Source organism: Microcaecilia unicolor, chromosome 2 (assembly GCF_901765095.1).
Source record: "Microcaecilia unicolor chromosome 2, aMicUni1.1, whole genome shotgun sequence".
NCBI classification, from domain to species: Eukaryota; Metazoa; Chordata; class Amphibia; order Gymnophiona; family Siphonopidae; genus Microcaecilia; species Microcaecilia unicolor.
Window position 1 is genome coordinate 376636301 of NC_044032.1, and position 16755 is coordinate 376653055.

Here is a 16755-nt window from a genome sequence, read left to right on the forward strand (position 1 = left end):
GATCTCTGGAGTTGATGTAAGGCAATTTATTCATGCTTTCCAAAAATACTAGGACTAGGGGGCATGCGATGAAACTACAGTGTAGTAAATTTAAAACAAATAGGAGAAAAAGTTTCTTCACCCAACGCATAATTAAACTCTGGAATTCGTTGCCGGAGAACGTCGTGAAAGAGGTTAGCTTGACATAGTTTAAAAAGGGGTTGGACGGTTTCAGTGGTGTGCTGGAGCCGGCTCACACCGGCTTGCACGAGCCCCTTGTTAAATTTTATTGATTTTTACGAGCCGGTTGTTGGAGTCAGGCAGCAAGCACACAATTATCTGTTTTTTTCCTCCTCCTCTCTCCCTCCTCCCCAAGCCCCCACCCTCCCATAGGCTCCCAGCATACCTCGTCATGTCGTCCCTTAGCATCGTCATCTCCCCCCCCCCCCTCACCACTGCCTGACCAACCCGGAGCCTTTTCTCTGCTGGATCCCACCCACAGGCAGTTGCATCAGCGGGGCTGTACAGGCAAAGACAGGCTCTGGGTGGAATGGATCAGGCAGCGTCTCGTGTTACCACTACAGCTGCAGGAACAAGTAATGTTTAAACAATGGCCAGAGGGAATGGAAGCTGAGAGGTAGGATTCACAGAGGAGCAGCAGGAGGGAGATTATGCTGGGTTTGAATGAAGACAGCATGAAGTAAAAAAAAAAAAAAAGTTGAAGCTATTTAAGTTAGTCTGTTTCCCCTTCCCGTGCAGGCTGTCCTCGCCGTTAAACTGAAAACAAAATCAAGCAAACTTGAGCTGCTGCATGTAGGTTGTCGTTATTTATTGTTGGTAGCATTTTAATTCAATCTCTCTTATATTTTCAAACATGCCAGCTTTGGCAGCATACAGATGTACACAGAGGTCAGAGGAAGTATAGTAATGGAATAACTTTTCATAGATAGAGTAGTAATTTGTTATCAATCATATTCAGTATGTCATTTAGAGGGGCTGGTTATAGGGACACCCTAGCATGTATTATATTTGTGCAGATATCTTGTTTTCTCCTGGTAAAGGGCCATTAAAACAGATGTCATATTATAAGGATCAGGTTTCTATCTATTTATTTATTTATTTATTTATTTACTTATTTATGACCCTGCAGAGATTTATTTTCTCCTGGTAATGGGCTTCTAAAACAGGCATCATGTTATGGGAATCACTTATTTATGGCATTTTATCCCACGTTAAACTTGAATTAGATTGGAACTTGGAAGCATTTAAAAATAAAAAAAATTTCCCAGAGAGAGTAATGCGTGACCCCTCCCCCCCCCCCCCCCGGCTCTCTCCCTGGGTATAGCCAGCTCTGCAATTTGGGGGGGGGGGGGGCGCAGAGGTGGACCAGGGAGAGAGCCTGTTGTTAAAAATTTACCAGCACACCACTGGACGGTTTCCTAAAGAGCAAGTCCATAGACCGCTACTAAATTGATTTGGGAAAAATCCACAATTTCGGGAATAACATGTATGAAATGTTTGTATGTTTGCGTAGCTTGCCAGGTGCCCTTGACCTGGATTGGCTGCTGTCAGGGACAGGATGCTGGGCTCAATGGACCTTTGGTCTTTTCCCAGTATGGCATTACTTTTGTACTTAGAGTAATGTAAGCTGAGTTATGGGTACATCATCTATGACTTCTATGAATAACACAATGCTATTCATTGTACTGCCCAAACATAATCAAAGATTTATTCACAGATGCAGTAAAAGTTGTATTTTAGTCAATTCCAGTTAAAACTGAGATCCTTTCCCTTTCCAACTCATTTATCCTCTGCCATTCACAAATCAAGGGTTGTATATTCTGACCTAGTAGCATATCTGAGAAACTAGAGACAATCAACAGTTTTAAGAAAAACATTTGTTCTCAGTGACCCATAATTAGCAAAGTTTCACTACATTTATTTCATAAGCATTTTGGCTGTAGAACAGTGATATCAGTTACCTGAATAAGTTCTATCTCCACTCTGGCTCTGCCCCTTGATCACCCATGAAATATTCAAATATCTCTGGAGTCAGTAATGATTTTCAGCAACATAATTTGGATAAGGGCAATGAAAATCAGATATATGTCACTGAATATTGGGCCCAGTTTTTAATAAATGGAAATTTCTCTTCTCTGCCTGGTATCACCTGAAAGCTCTGAGCCTCAATTTTCAAATCAGTGTTCAATATGATGGTTAACACTGGGGATCCTACTTAAAAATTATGAGTTATCCATAAGAAAAAATGTAACTATTCTATCCATTATCTTCCACAGAAATGGCCACTGCATTTTCGTGGCACTGAGAAAATGTATGGTGCATCATATTGTTTTATCAGCTCATTCCATTTTTTAATTAAAAAAAAATCAGAATAAGCCCCCTTTGTTTACAAAGCCATTCTAGCGGTTGGTGGTGCAGGAATGCCAAAACAGCCCAAAGTTTGGGATTCAAAAATATATTTGAAAGAAGAGTTATGAAGACTACAACTGCTTTTTGTTCAGCAAAGACCAGATATCCTTCACTTCATAGGTTTAGGGGTCCTTTTAATAAGGTGCGCTGAAAAATGGCCTTCAGTACTGTAGATACATGTTTTGAGCGTGCGTAGAACCATTTTTCAGCGCACCTGCAAAATGGACATGTGGCAAACTGAAAATTGCCACACGTCCATTTTGGGTCTGAGACCTTACCACCAGCCATTGACCTAGCGGTAAAGTCTCATGCAGTAACCGGGCGGTAATGACCTACGCACGTCAAATGCCACTTGGTAAGCGTAGCTGATGCACGCCAGAAAATAAAAATTATTTTTCAGATGAGCGTAGTGAACGCGCACCAAAAATGAAATTATCGCAAGGGCCATGCAGTAGCCGGGCAGTAACTTGGAATTAAATCAATCACTGACTTGAGTCTTTGTCTCTAAGCATTTATGTGGTGCATAACATCAAAGTTAATAAGAGAGGCTCAGGCTATGGGTAGGGAGATTATCTGACATTTGTATGTTCATGGACTAAGCATGCTGGTGTTTTAGACTCATTGCAAGTTTTAGCAAAACCTCACATGTCTTGCATCCTTGATGGAATGCTGGAAACTTTTAAATTGATCTTGTAGTACACACCCCTGTAATGAGTCAACTGATTAAAGTGTGAAGTTATCTTCCATGAGATGATTATTTGACCTGAATTATGTAAAAGTCATCAAGCAGTTCTAATGATGGAGGCTAGACTCAAACGGAAATAACTGATGTGCAGTTTGCCAGTTAATGCTCATGAGGCCTAATGCCAGAGAGAGAGAGAGAGATATTGATTCTGCTATTCTTAGTATTGGGATTAAAAGGAATAAGGACATAGGAATAGCCGTACTGGGTCAGACCAATGGTCTATCTAGGACAATATCCCGCTTCCAGCAGTGGCCAATCTAGGTCACAAGTACATGGCTGAAATCCAATTAGTTGCACCATTCTATGCTACTAATTCCAGGGTAAGAAGTGACTTCAAAAGTTCTACCGTGAACTTAGATAAAATGTTTAAACTACTGTAATAAGTAACTATGGCACATGTTTACTTAGCTGAATTAAGCAACTGGCATGGGTTTTACTGCATGGTAAGCATTAGCACTAATGTCTAATGCACATTAAAACAGCCAGTGCAGTAGCTAACTGCTTAATGTTAGTGTGGTGAAGAATGGGCAAGTAGTGAAGTAGCACTGAGGGAAGGGTAGAACAAGCAGGAGGAGGACAGAGAAGGGACAAGGGATTGAGCAAACACACACACACACACACACACACACACACACACTATAAAGACTACTGCTAGAGGTCATGGTTGCCATTTTTAAGCCACAACATCCAAGGGAAAGAGCTAGTGGGCTTTGCTCCTGTCACATTTACTCACTGGACCACTATGGAAGTAAAAGTAGGCAGGAATGGGACCTATATGTTAAGGAAGGGGTAGGGTCATGGTGTGAGGTGAGATTTCTATAGTTGAGAGGGCTCTGGGATGGGGTTCTGTCATGAAGAGATGGGGTTGGGACAAGTTTGTGTGGGTGGGGAGGGGGGCATTTTATTAATATCCATCTCGAAACTTCTCATAAGAAATTTAAAACAGACCTGAAAACGTTTTGTTTTGGCCAAGCGTTCCAGGACTAATTTGTTAAACATCGGGCCAAGGAGCTTGTGTGCTAAGGGCCCCTTTTACCAAGCTGCAGTAAAAGGGGGCCTATGGTGACATCAGCACATGGATTTGCCGCGCACCAAGGCCCCCTTTTAATTAGCAGGTAAAAGAGTGTTTTCAGCCCAAAAAAAGAAATGGCCCTGTGAGGAATTGGTGCACAGCCATTTCCAGGGGGGAACCCTTACCACCACCAATTTAGGTGACTGTAAGGACTTTTGCACTATTCAGGAGTAACTGGGCAGCGCTGCCCAATTACTGCCAGGTAAGCCCCGGTGCTACAAAAATGTAAAATATTTCTATCATGACAGAAATGGCATATGTTGGGGTTGGAACTACCGCTGGGTTCCTGCAATAGTCCTGATTTGGCATGTGGCAAAGTGGTAGAAGCTCTACTGACACTTTGTAAAACAGCCCCTAAGTCTTGCCTGTGTGACTTATTACTATTATTATTATTCATTTTATTCATTTTGATGTATTAAGTTGTTAATATTGCCTTCGTAACCTAGACCACCTTTTGTTTCTCTTCCATTGTCTGCCCTTTCTTTTTTATATTACGTTAATATAAAAAAAGATACTTAGATACTTCTTTGATTTAGCGGTATATCAAATAAACTGAGATATGAAATAAAATTGTTGTGGGGAGGGGGGGGTACAGGACGGATGATTGGAATTAGGGTATGGAGTGAGAGGTCCTGAAATCCCTGTCTGTGGATCCCATTCAATATCAGGACCTGCATAGGAGCTGGTGGTTAGGGTTACCATTTTTTGTCCTTAAAAAAAGAGGACACTTGCCCCGCCTATACCCGCCCATTTCACGCCCTCGCCCCGCCCCTTTCACACCCTCTCCCCACACCTTGTCACACCTCGCCCCGCCCCTCATCACACCTCACCCCAGCCCCCTGTCGCATTTTCCCCTTCCCCTGGTCACCCCTCACCTCATCTCCCCTCCCCCTGGCCCCGTCACCACTTCTCTCCTTACTCACTATCTTCCCTGGTGGTCTAGTGACTTCTTTGGGGCAGGAAAGAGCCCCCTCTTTCCTGCCCGGAGCACTGCTCTGCATCCTGTATGCTGCCTGTGACTGTCTCAGTGAGATTCAAAATGGCCACCGAGAATTGAAGCGGCCTTGCAAGACTTCAATTCTCGCCCCAAAGTCACTAGACCACCAGGGAAGATCATGAGTAAGGGGAGGGGAGGTCCGCCGCCCGAACACATGTCAGCCCGCCCATTTCTCCAGAAATCCGGACAAATGGGCAGGTTGGCCAAAACCCGTCCGGACGCCAGGACATGTCCTCAAAAAGAGGACATGTCTGGGTAAATCCGGACATATGGTAACCCTACTGGTGGTCAGCACATGCCTATACTGCCCTGGATATTCAATGACAGTGCTCAGACATGGCCTGACTTTGACTAGCCAAGGACAGTGTGCACTTAAAAAATGCTGACTGTTGCTGGCTGAATATCAGGGGTAATGTTTCTTGTGAGCAGGTTTTTGCTTACTGTATTATGAAATAATAAATTTAAATAAAAAAAAAAAAAAAGTTAAGGCATCCTTTTTTGGTATCTTAACTTGATCCGGATAGTTACACGGTAGTGAATTGAATATTGCCTAACTGGTAACTTCCAGCTCTACCTTGACTCTGCCCCCAGACCATCCTCACAGTGCCTGAATTGTGTCAAGCTGATATGACTGAACTTTTAAGAGTGCTTGAATAGCCAGGTATGATCCGGTCAGCATGTATCCAGGTAGGAGGCATTCCTACTCATAAGTCCCACTGAATATTGACCTTTGTAATTTTACTCGCATAGGGGAGAGGGACAACTTTCAGTGACTGGTTTTCCACTGTCTACCCATGGATAAAGCTTTGAAAATGACCTTCCCTATGTTTTGGAGTAAACTGTGCTTTCCTTCTAATGTTTAATGCATTTAGGGACCCTTTTACAACGGCATGTGCCACGGTTGTGGCCGTGCCCTAATGTTCAGACCTACTGTTTCTCTGTATCTAGCTCTGTGACCTCTCCAGTCTACCTTTTTCTCTATTGTTGTTCTTCCTGTAAGCCAAGCCTCACTTTGGTCTCCCTGCTTCTGATTCATTTCCTGTTGTTGTTCTTCTGTTAGCCAGGCCTCGCTTTGGTCTCCCTGCTTCTGCTTCATTTCCTGTTGTTGTTCTTCCTGTTAGCCAAGCCTCGCTTTGGTCTCCCTGCTTCTGCTTCATTTCCTACTTGTGACATCATCAACCTACTCCTTTATAAGGACCCAGGGAGCTTTCCTACGTGGCCTTTGCAAGAGGTCTCTTAATCTTGTGTTACCTGTTTAGATCATTTCCATGTTTGGCTTTGTTCCTGAGTGTTTTACTCCTGAAGGTCTGTGCGGTGTTTCTCTGTTCTTGTGTTTCAATGCTTTCCTTTGTTTCTGTGAGTTTGCTTTTGAATCTTGTTTCCTGAAAGCCTGGCTGTAGAGCCACACCCTGCCCTTGGTGTCTGTATCTGTTTGATTCTACCCTTGGCTCCTGCTTTTATTCTAGCCCTGCTTTTGATTCTTGCTATAGTTAAGCTCTGTGTTTAAGCCAACCTCTGTGTTTAGCCAAGCTCTGTTTCTGTATTCCCTGTTCTGTTTCCTGTGTGTGTGGTTCTTGTCTGTTTATTCTGAGTCTGTAGAAGCCAGCATCATACCTGATTACTTCACTGCTATCCAGCTGTGGGTGCTGGTAAGCACATTGCTTCTTTGTTTGTTTGTCTTCCCTTAGTCTGCTTAATCCTTTGCCTGCCATGTTTGCTTCCTGGCACTTGAGCTCTGTTTCTGCCAAGTTCTGTTCCTGTGTGTGTTTCAGCCAGGTTCAGCTCCAGCTCTATATTTGAGCTAGTTCTGTCCCAGTTCCCTACTAAGCCAAGTCCCTTTCAGTATCCTGTTCCAGCCAAGCCCGTTCCAGAATCCGGTTCCAGCCAACCCCGTTCCAGCATCCGGTTCCACCGTTCCAGAATCCGGTTCCAGTCAAGCCAAGTCTGTTCCAGCATCTGGTTCCAGCCAAGCCAAGTCTGTTCCAGCATCTGGTTCCAGTCAAGTCAAGCCAAATCTGTTCCAGCATCCGGCTCCAGTCAAGCCAAGCCAAGTCCATTCCAGCATCCTGTTCCAGTCAAGCCAAGCCAAGCCCGTTCCAGAATTCTGTTCCAGCCAAGCCTGTTTGAGGATCCTGAATTCTGTTCCAGCCAAGCCTCTTTGAGAATCCTGTTCGAGTATCCTGAATCCTGTTCCTGCCTTGTGTATTGTCTTGCTTCTGTTATTCTGTTGCTTAGCTCCTGCCCTGTCTTGCCTGTCTAGTTGTGCTTTGTTTTGTCTCTTTCAGTCTAGTCCTGTCCGGATCCAGTTCTTGCCTTGTCCTTGTCTTGCCCTTTTCTGGACCCAGTTTTAATCTACTTCTGTGTGTTGCCTTGTTTTGCATTTCTGGGTCCCAGTCTCAGTTTTAATCCAGTTCTGAGTCTTGCCTTGTCCTGTCTGGGTTCCAGTTCTGGCCCCTTTGCCTTCTTTTCCTTGCCTCATCTGGATCCGGTCCTTGTTTTGTCTATTGTGTTTAGTTACCTCTGTCCTGCCTTGTTGAGTCTATTAGCTTATCTTAGTCCAGTCTGTTCTGATTCCTGCCTGTGGCAGCCCAGATAATTTGTCTGCCAAAGCTCCGGCTTTGGTTCAAGGGCTGACCATTCCTGACAGTTATTACAGCGTGCTAGTATTTTTAGATCATGCATTACATATGCATGTGCTAAATGCTAGAGATGTCCATATAGTCCTGTGGGCATCTCTAGCATTTCGTGCATGTTAATCATTAGCGTGAGCTAAAACACTAGCACATCTTTGCAGGGAGGCTGAGGAGGGGGGGCAGGGGGTATAAAATTCCCCAGGCCCAGGCCTCCAAGGGGGGCTTGGCGCCGGGGTCTCTCTCCTCCTGCTCCCAGACCACCGGCGCTGCAGTCCCTGGTCTCACCTGCCTGCCCTCGGTTCCGTTGATAGCCCCCCTCTGTCCACCACCGGGCCCCCTGCATTCAAATCGGCAGCACCTCACCACCGTGTGAAAGCGGAAGATCGTCTCCCTTCAGGTCTTCCCTAACTGTGTCCCGCCCTCGTCTGATGTAACTTCCTGTTTCTGCGAGGGCAGGGCACAGTGAGGGAGGGCCCAAAGGGAAGCGATCTGCCGCTTTCACATGGAGGTGAGGTGCTGCTGATTTGAATGCAGGGGGCCCGGTGGCAGATGGAGGGGGGCTGTCAACGGGGTTGGGGGTGGGCGGGTGGAGACTGGGGACTGCGGCACCGGTGGCCTGAGAGCAGGAGAGGGAGAAGACAGTGGTAGCGATTGGGGGGGTGGCGGCCCCATGTGCGGCCTTGCCCCGGGCCCGGCTCAGTCTCTCGGTGGCCCTGCACCTTTGTAAAACACCCCCTTAAACGGGTAACTTGCTACTGAAAATACATTTCATCTTTGGTAATTTTTCATTACTGAGTTATTGCCAACATTCCAGTTAATATATATTCATATTTTCACAAGACACTGAAAGAAAGATCAAATGAAACCACTTCTGGAAACAAAATAAAATAAAACCCATAAATGATTCATTTTGTCAGCAATGTGTGTGCAAATCCTAATCACCTGACAAAATTTAAAGCAGACATAATTGAGCATAATTGTGATGGCACTGTGCCTGGCCTCCTGAAATGTTACAGCCATGTTTATTATTTTTTTAAAGATTTTTATATTGTGGGAGATTAGCCAATTTGCCTGGAAACTACAATACATTCAGTGGATCTTCATAAATGGACAATTTTGTAAAACTCAGTACAACAGCAAAATACTGGCTTTGTTCGGGGCAGGGTGAAGAATAATTAATGCTTTGAATTGAAAACTCATGTTGTATGTTTTCCTTCATATATAGTAATGGGGCACATGATTATAGCATGTTACTTTTAGGGGTTTCTTTCACTGAACTGAATTAATCAGCTATTGCGGGATTTACTGTGTGGTAAACATTAAAATGAGCCCACACTAAAAACATCAGAATTGGAATTGTGATTGTCGAGTTAGGGAAGACTGTGACTTGGCTGAGAGGTAGAACAGACCTGCACAGGGATTGGATCAGGGAGTTGTGAGGCTCAGAAGGGAGTGCTGTTTGGAGGCACTCGGAGGAAGGGGACCAGAAGGGTGGCAGGTAGCTGTACTGCATGTTAATGCACAGCCACTGCCTTACATGCCAGAGTCTGAAGTGTGGAGGGCCTATACTATTGTCGAAAGAATGAAACACAGTGGCCATGTGTGAATAGTATACCCTGTATGGTCAATGCAGGACATGTCCGCTGCATTAACTTCAAGGGCTTTGCAATTACCGCATATTAATTTTTTGCTTTAAACATGCAGGAAGTGCAACACTGACCACATTTTAGTAAAAGGGTCTCTTAGAGGAGCATTTTCAAAAGATGTCCAACTCAGAATAGGGACGTCGATGTCAGAATGTCTAAACGGACGTCCATCGCATATGTATTTTCAAACAGGAAATACATTGAGATGGACATCCATATGCTGGAGACGTCCATCAGGAACAGCCATTTTACACGTTGGAATGTCCAAATTATAAACGGGAAAACAAGGAACATGGATGTCTGTATGGCAGAATTCTTAAAAAATGGCCACACAAACGTCTATGCAGAGCAGCCTAATGGTTAGTGCAGTTGACTGTGAATCAAATGATTCAGGTTCAAAACTCACTTTAATGCTTTTATTTTGTAATTGTGGGCTCTCCAGAAACAGAAAAATACCTACTGTACCTGAATGTCCACCACTTCAATAGCCTTCAGGCTTGCAGGTGGCTTAAATATTTAGGTGCAGTAAGTATGTTTCTGTTCCCAGAAGACTCACAGTGAAAAAAAAAGAGTTAAAATGGGATTTGAACCTTATTTCCTTGGTTCATAGTCCACTGCACTAGCCACTAGGCTACTCCTCATACTTACTTCCTACTTTGTTAAGAATGCCTAAAATACTTGAACCTGTCATAAAGCCTGGTATCCCCTTCCAGTTTCAATTTCAGGGGAGAGGGAAGGGGACAGCAACCACTGGAGGATTAAGGAGGTATCACCTATCTCTTTAACAAGGCATACCACAAAGATCAACCAATGTAAACATACACAACTCCTCCACATATATTCAGCATTGTCTTATAATATCTGATTGTTATACTACTATCATGTTTCTTCATTATCATTTTGCCAACTGATCTTTCTGTAACACTGAATGTCTGTTCTCTATGTAATTCCACTATTCATGATGTATTGTAAGCCACATTGAGCCTGCAAAGAGGTGGGAAAATGTGGGATACAAATGCAATAAATAAATAGATAAATAAATCCTTCTAGCGGTCAGCTGCTCAATCAGAGCACTTTTTGTGTCTTAGATGTTATTGAAATAGGTTTAACTTAGGACATCCTAAGACTTTGACTTTGATGTTTCTTCCCTTTTGGTAATTGCTCTTGGACATCATGATTGTGGGCAAGCCCTAGTCCTGTCCAAGACACACCTACATCATGCCCTCTTGCTATTTGGATATACTGCAGCATTGGATGTCCCTTTTCTGCCTTTGCAAAATTGGGATATGGACACTTCAAGCACATGGACATCCATTTGGGCATTTTAAGAAATCCATATGCTTTGAAAATAAGCTCCTTAGTGTTGCACAGAAATTCTCTCAAAATGTTTGGCAGCCGATTAATACATTACAGATGAGGTTTGCATTTTCTTACCTCATAAGTGTAGTTCGGACAAGATACTAGTATAGACAGCCACGTAAAAGGGTTATAAGTTGGACATGGAAAACAGGCTCTATTTCCTGAGGAGAAAAATGAAATAATGATCAGTTGTTCTTACTAGTAAGTATGCAAAGCTAAATTTTCTAATATGATGCACAGATGTCAATCCCTCAGTAACGCTAAAAGGAAACAGATAACTTAATGCATCTCTTTGAAAGTAATTCTCGCTGTACTTCAACAGAGCTACTTAGATAATCTATTTTTTTCACAAAATAATTGAATTCTTCTTTCAAAGTTTATATATTAAATTTTCTCTATTTCTTAAAGGAAATAAATCAAACCAAAAAAAAAGGAAGAAACACAATATGTTAAAATGTCATGTCATAAAAAACTGAATGACAATATGAGAGTCGGGAATTCTCCTTTATCTCCCCTATATCTATCCCTTATCTACCCCCCCCCCCCCCCCCCCCCACACACACACACACACACACACTTTTACAAAGCCGCACTGGTGGCTGCCGGTAAACTAATGCTGGCACAGCCCATTCAAACTGAATGTGCTGTGTCGGCATTACCGTGTGCAGCCGCTAGCACGGCTTTGTAAAAGGGGGAGGGGCTAAGAAAAACAAACAGATAAGGAGAAATTCTGTACACCAATTTATTTATTGAAAAAGCCTCCAACTGAAGATTGCTATATGCATAATTCATCCCTTGGTACAAGATAAAACATCTACAAGGAAAATGTAAAAAGCAATTTGCACCAATTATCAAAACTGTAGATTTAAATTGCAAACACTGCTTCCTTCTTATTTGGGTGGCTCTTGAACCATCCTGAAATATAATTACTTTTTGATCACAAAAGAATACATCTTTCTTAGAAAAATAAACCTTATGAACTGCAATTTTAGCCAGTTTAGTCACAAAGTGACCACTAGTATTGTCCTTGAGATTATTATAATCAGAAAAGGTTTAAGAAACTATTTCAAATTCAAAATTGTTGGAGTCTCCCCTCCTTGAACAGTTTTGACATGGTCACTAGGTTTTGAAGAAATATAATACAATTTTGAAGTTACAAAATAGTCAAAATAAGGAAAATGTAAAATATCATTAAAATAGTTTTAATGCAATATTAAGGAGAAGATGGGTCCTAGGAAGATTCAGCAATCTAAGGTTGCATGTTCTGATTGCATTCTCCAGGGACTCCAATTACCTATGGAGTCCTAGACTGTCTCTAGCTTGAGCAACTCTACCAATTGTAGTGCTGAGAACTGAAGGTAGCACAGACCTCTTCTGTCTTTTGAAGCCTTCAGTCCATATCATGAAGCTTTTCCAAATCTTCTTGGGAGAATTTAAGTTTGATCTGCCATTCCCTGAAGAAATAATTGCTCTTGGAAACAAGAGTCCAAATTTCCTTAAGATAGACCTCAGCCAAGGTCAGTGGGTACAAATATGGGTCTAGAGTCTAACTCCAGCACTAATGTATTAAGTATAGGCAATAGAACAATCTCCTTAACATCTAAGATAGGAGCTGCAAGCACTCCACAAAAAGCACCATTAGAAGAATCTCCCGTTCATACTTCTAATTCTCATTAGTGACATTCCCAGGCAACAAGGAGAAGTCCTCTCAAGGAGGGCTAATAGAAGTCCCCAACTGGAGACAGATAAGGAGAAATATGCCGTTAAACAAGAACAGAAATGGTATTCAAAGCTGACGTGTCAGAGAAACTGAATTAAATTTCTACAAACCTGGAAGATTGAATGGTGCAATTTGACAAACTGAAGATTAGCAAATCTCCTGGACCAGATAATATTCATCCCAGAGTACTGATAGAATCGAAAAATTAATTTGCAGAACTATTGTTAGTAATATATAATTTATTTTTAAAGTCAAGCATGGCACCGGAAAATTGGAGGATGGCCAGTGTAACGCCAATATTTTAAAAAGGTTCCAGAGGTGATACAGGAAATTACAGACTGATGAGCCTGACGTTGGTGCTGGACAAAATGGTAGAGACCATTATAAAGAACAAAATTACAGAACATATTCAAAAGCATGGATTAATGAGACAAAGCCAACATGGATTTAGTGATGGGAAATCTTGCCTCACCATTCTGTTACATTTCTTTGAAGGGGTGAACAAACATGTGGATAAAGGTTTGACAAAGTACCTCATGAAAGACTCCAGAGGAAATTGGAGAGTCATGGGATAGGAGGTACTGTCCTACTGTGGATTAAAAACTGGTTAAAAGATAGAAAACAGAGAGTAGGGTTAAATGGTCAGTATTCTCATTGGAGAAGGGCAATTAGTGGGGTTCCCCAGGGGCCTGTGCTTGGCTTTTTAACATATTTATAAATGACCTAGAGATGGGAGTAACTAGTGAGGTAATTAAATTTGCTGATGACACAAAGTTATTCAAAGTCTTTAAATCACGGGAGGATTGTGAAAAATTACAAGAGGACCTTACGAGACTGGGAGAATAGCGTCTAAATGGCAGATGATGTTTAATGTGAGCAAGTGCAAAGTGATGCATATGGAAAAGAGGAATCCGAATTATAGCTACGTCATGCAAGATTCCACATTAAGAGTCACAGACCAAGAAAGGGATCTAGGTGTTGTAGAAGATTGGAGGGTGGCCAACGTAACGCCAATTTTTAAAAAAAGGTTCCAGAGTAGATCCGGGAAATTATAGACCAGTGAGTCTGATGACAGTGCCGGGCAAAATGGTAGAGACTATTATAAAGAACAAAATTACAGAACATATTCAAAAGCATGAATTAATGAGACAAAGCCAACATGGATTTGGTGAAGGGAAATCTTGCCTCACCAATCTACTACATTTCTTTTGAAGGGGTAAACAAACATGTGGAGAAAAGTGACACAGTTGAAATTGTGTATCTGGATTTTCAGAAGGCATTTGACAAAGTACCTCATGAAAGACTCCAGAGGAAATCGCAGTCATGGGATAGGAGGTAGTGTTCTCTTGTGGATTAAAAACTGGTTAAAAGATAGAAAAGAGAGGGTGTTTTACTAAGCGGAAGTAAGCCTAATGTGGGCTTACTGCTCGCTAAACCGGAAGTACTGTCAGGCTACCACAACAACCTGCAGTAGTTCCCACCCCAATGCACCATTTCCAGGGCTACAAAAATATTTTTTATTCTTGCAGTGCCGGTGTTTACCTGGCAGTAATTGTGAAAAAGAAGAAGATGACCTTACGAGACTGGGAGACTGAGCAACCAAATTACAGATGACGTTTAATGTGAGCAACTACAAAGTGATGCATGTGGGAAAGAGGAACCCGAACTATAGTTATGTTCTATGTTAGGAGTCACTGACCAAGAAAAGGATCTATGTGTCATTGTTGATGACACGTTGAAACCCTCTGCTCAATGTGCAGCGGCGGCGAAGAAAGCTAATAGAATGTTATGTATTATTAGGAAAGGAATGGAAGACAAAAATTAGGATGTTATAATCAGTGGTGTGCTGGTAAATGTTTAACAACAGGCTGTCTCCCCGGTCCCCCTCTGTGCCCCCCATCCCCCTCTGCGCCCCGTCCCCCTCTGCACCCACCCCCAAATTGCAGAGCTGGCTATAGCCGGGGAAAGAGCCTGGGGGGGTGGCAATGCATTCCTCCAGGAAAAAATTAAATGATCCCAGGTTCCAATCGAATTCATGTTTAATGTGTGATAAAATGCCATAAATAAGTAAATAAATATAAACTTTTAATGTTGAGCACCTGATTCTCAAAGTGAACATATTCCAAACACTATAATGAAAATAAAATGATTTTTTTCTACCTTTGTTTTCTGGTGACTGTTTTTCTGATCATGCTGGCCCAGTATCCAATTCTGCTGCTATCTGTCCTCTTAACTCCGTTTCCAGGGCTTCCTTTCCATTTATTTCTTTCCTTTCCTCCTTTCTTCTTCATTTCTGGTCCTCAGCTTCTGCCTATTTTCTTCATCCATGTGCAGTTTTTCTCCTCTCTTCCTTTCCCCTCAACTCATCTCCTTCCTCACTCTTCCCTCCCCTCCATCCATGTCCAGCATTTCTTCTCTCTCCCCTGCCCTGCATGTACCCATACCCAGTGACCCTCCTCTCCCCTGCCTTCCATCCACCCATGTCCAGCAGTGTCCCTCCTCTCCCCTGCCCTGCAAGCACCCATACCCAGTGACCCTCCTCTCCCCTGCCCTCCATCCACCCATGTCCAGCAGTGACCCTCCTCTCCTCTCCCCTGCCCTGCATGCACCCATACCCAGAGCGACCCTTAGTTCTCTCCCCTCTCTCCACCCATGCCCAGCGACTCCCTTCTCTCCCCTGCCACCCCCTCCTGAGTTGTCAGCAAATTCTCCTCCCTCCCTCCCTCCGGATCCAGTCCCTCACCAACTACTTGTTCTTCTAATTCTTGGGGGCAGCAGTCTTGCCTGCCCGCTGCCAGCTGACTCTCCCCCGCTGCCGATTCGCGTTTCAAAATGGCCGCCGAGACTTCAGCAAAAGTCTTGCAAGGCTGCCTCTGGAAGTCTCGGCAGCCATTTTTAAAACGCGAATTGGCAGCGGGGGAGAGTCAGCTGGCAGCGGGCAGGCAAGATTGCCTGCCCTGAAGAATTAGAAGAACAAGGAATCGGTGAGCGGGACCGGATCTGGACGGAGGGAGGAGGGAGGGAGGAGAGCCAGAGCCGGCTCCCGATATTTAACAACCGGCTCGCAAGTCGGTACAAAGATTAACAACTGGCTCTTGCGAGCCGGTGCGAGCCGGCTCCAGCACACCACTGGTTATAATGCACTTGTATCGTTCTATGGTGTGACTGCACCTCGAATATTGTGTGCAATTCTGGTCACCACATCTCAAAAAAGTTAGTGGAATTAGAAGAGGTACAGAGAAGGATAATGAAAATGATAAAGGAGATGGGATGACTTCCTTATGAGAAAAGGCTAAAGCGTCTACAGCTCTTTAGCTTGGAGAAAAGATGGCTGAGGGGAGATATGATAGAGGTCTATGAAATAATTAGTAGAGTGGAATGGGTAGATGTGAATGGCTTGTTTATTCTTTTCAAAAATACTAGAACTAGGGGGCATGCAATGAAGCTACAAACTAGTAAATTTAAAATAAATCAGAGAAAATATTTCTTCACTCAAAGTGTAATTAAACTCTGGAATTCGTTGCTAGAGAATGCGGTAAAAGCGGTTAGCTTAGCAGGGTTTAAAAATGTTTGGATATCTTCCTAAAAGAAAGGTCCATAAGCCATTATTAAGATGGACTTGGGATAATCCACTGCTTATTTTTAGGATAAGCAGCATAAAATGTATTGTACTGTGTTAGTGTGCACTACAGCTTTTAAGGCACACTGATGAAATGAATGCAAGTTAATGAATGCAGATGTCTAGCAGGCAGATATTGCAGAAACCTACCATTTATCCACTTGGGGAAGATATTCAATATAAAAAGTATATAGTAAGGGAAATGATCAAATGTATTTCAGTGAGTGAAGCACTGTCTTATATTCTGAAATGGACTGCTTGATTATTCCTCACTCTGCCCTGATTATAGAGTACATATAAAGCAACAATATACTATATGTTCTTATCCATTTACTTTAAAAATATTTCCATGGGAAAAGTTAAAGCAGTGGAGGATACATAAAAATGTAAGAATAGTCATACTGGGTCAGACTAATGATCCATCTATTCCCGAAGCCTGTTTCCAGCAGTGGCCAATTCAGGTCACAAGTACCTGGCAGAAACCCAATTAGGAGCACCATTCCATGCTACCAATCCCAAGACAAGCAGTGGCTTCCCCCAACTCAATAACAGATT

The 16755-nt window shown here is 43.0% G+C and overlaps 1 protein-coding gene across 2 annotated transcripts in view; it reads right to left on the minus strand.

The window, feature by feature from the left end:
• The window catches only part of TECRL (trans-2,3-enoyl-CoA reductase like), a 229729-nt gene that overhangs the window by 13957 nt on the left and 199017 nt on the right, over positions 1-16755 (minus strand). For both annotated transcript variants that reach the window (XM_030192476.1, XM_030192475.1), the window contains exon 10: positions 10937-11022. In XM_030192476.1, coding sequence (XP_030048336.1) covers positions 10937-11022 — 86 coding nt within the window. The remainder of the gene's footprint in view (positions 1-10936; positions 11023-16755) is intronic.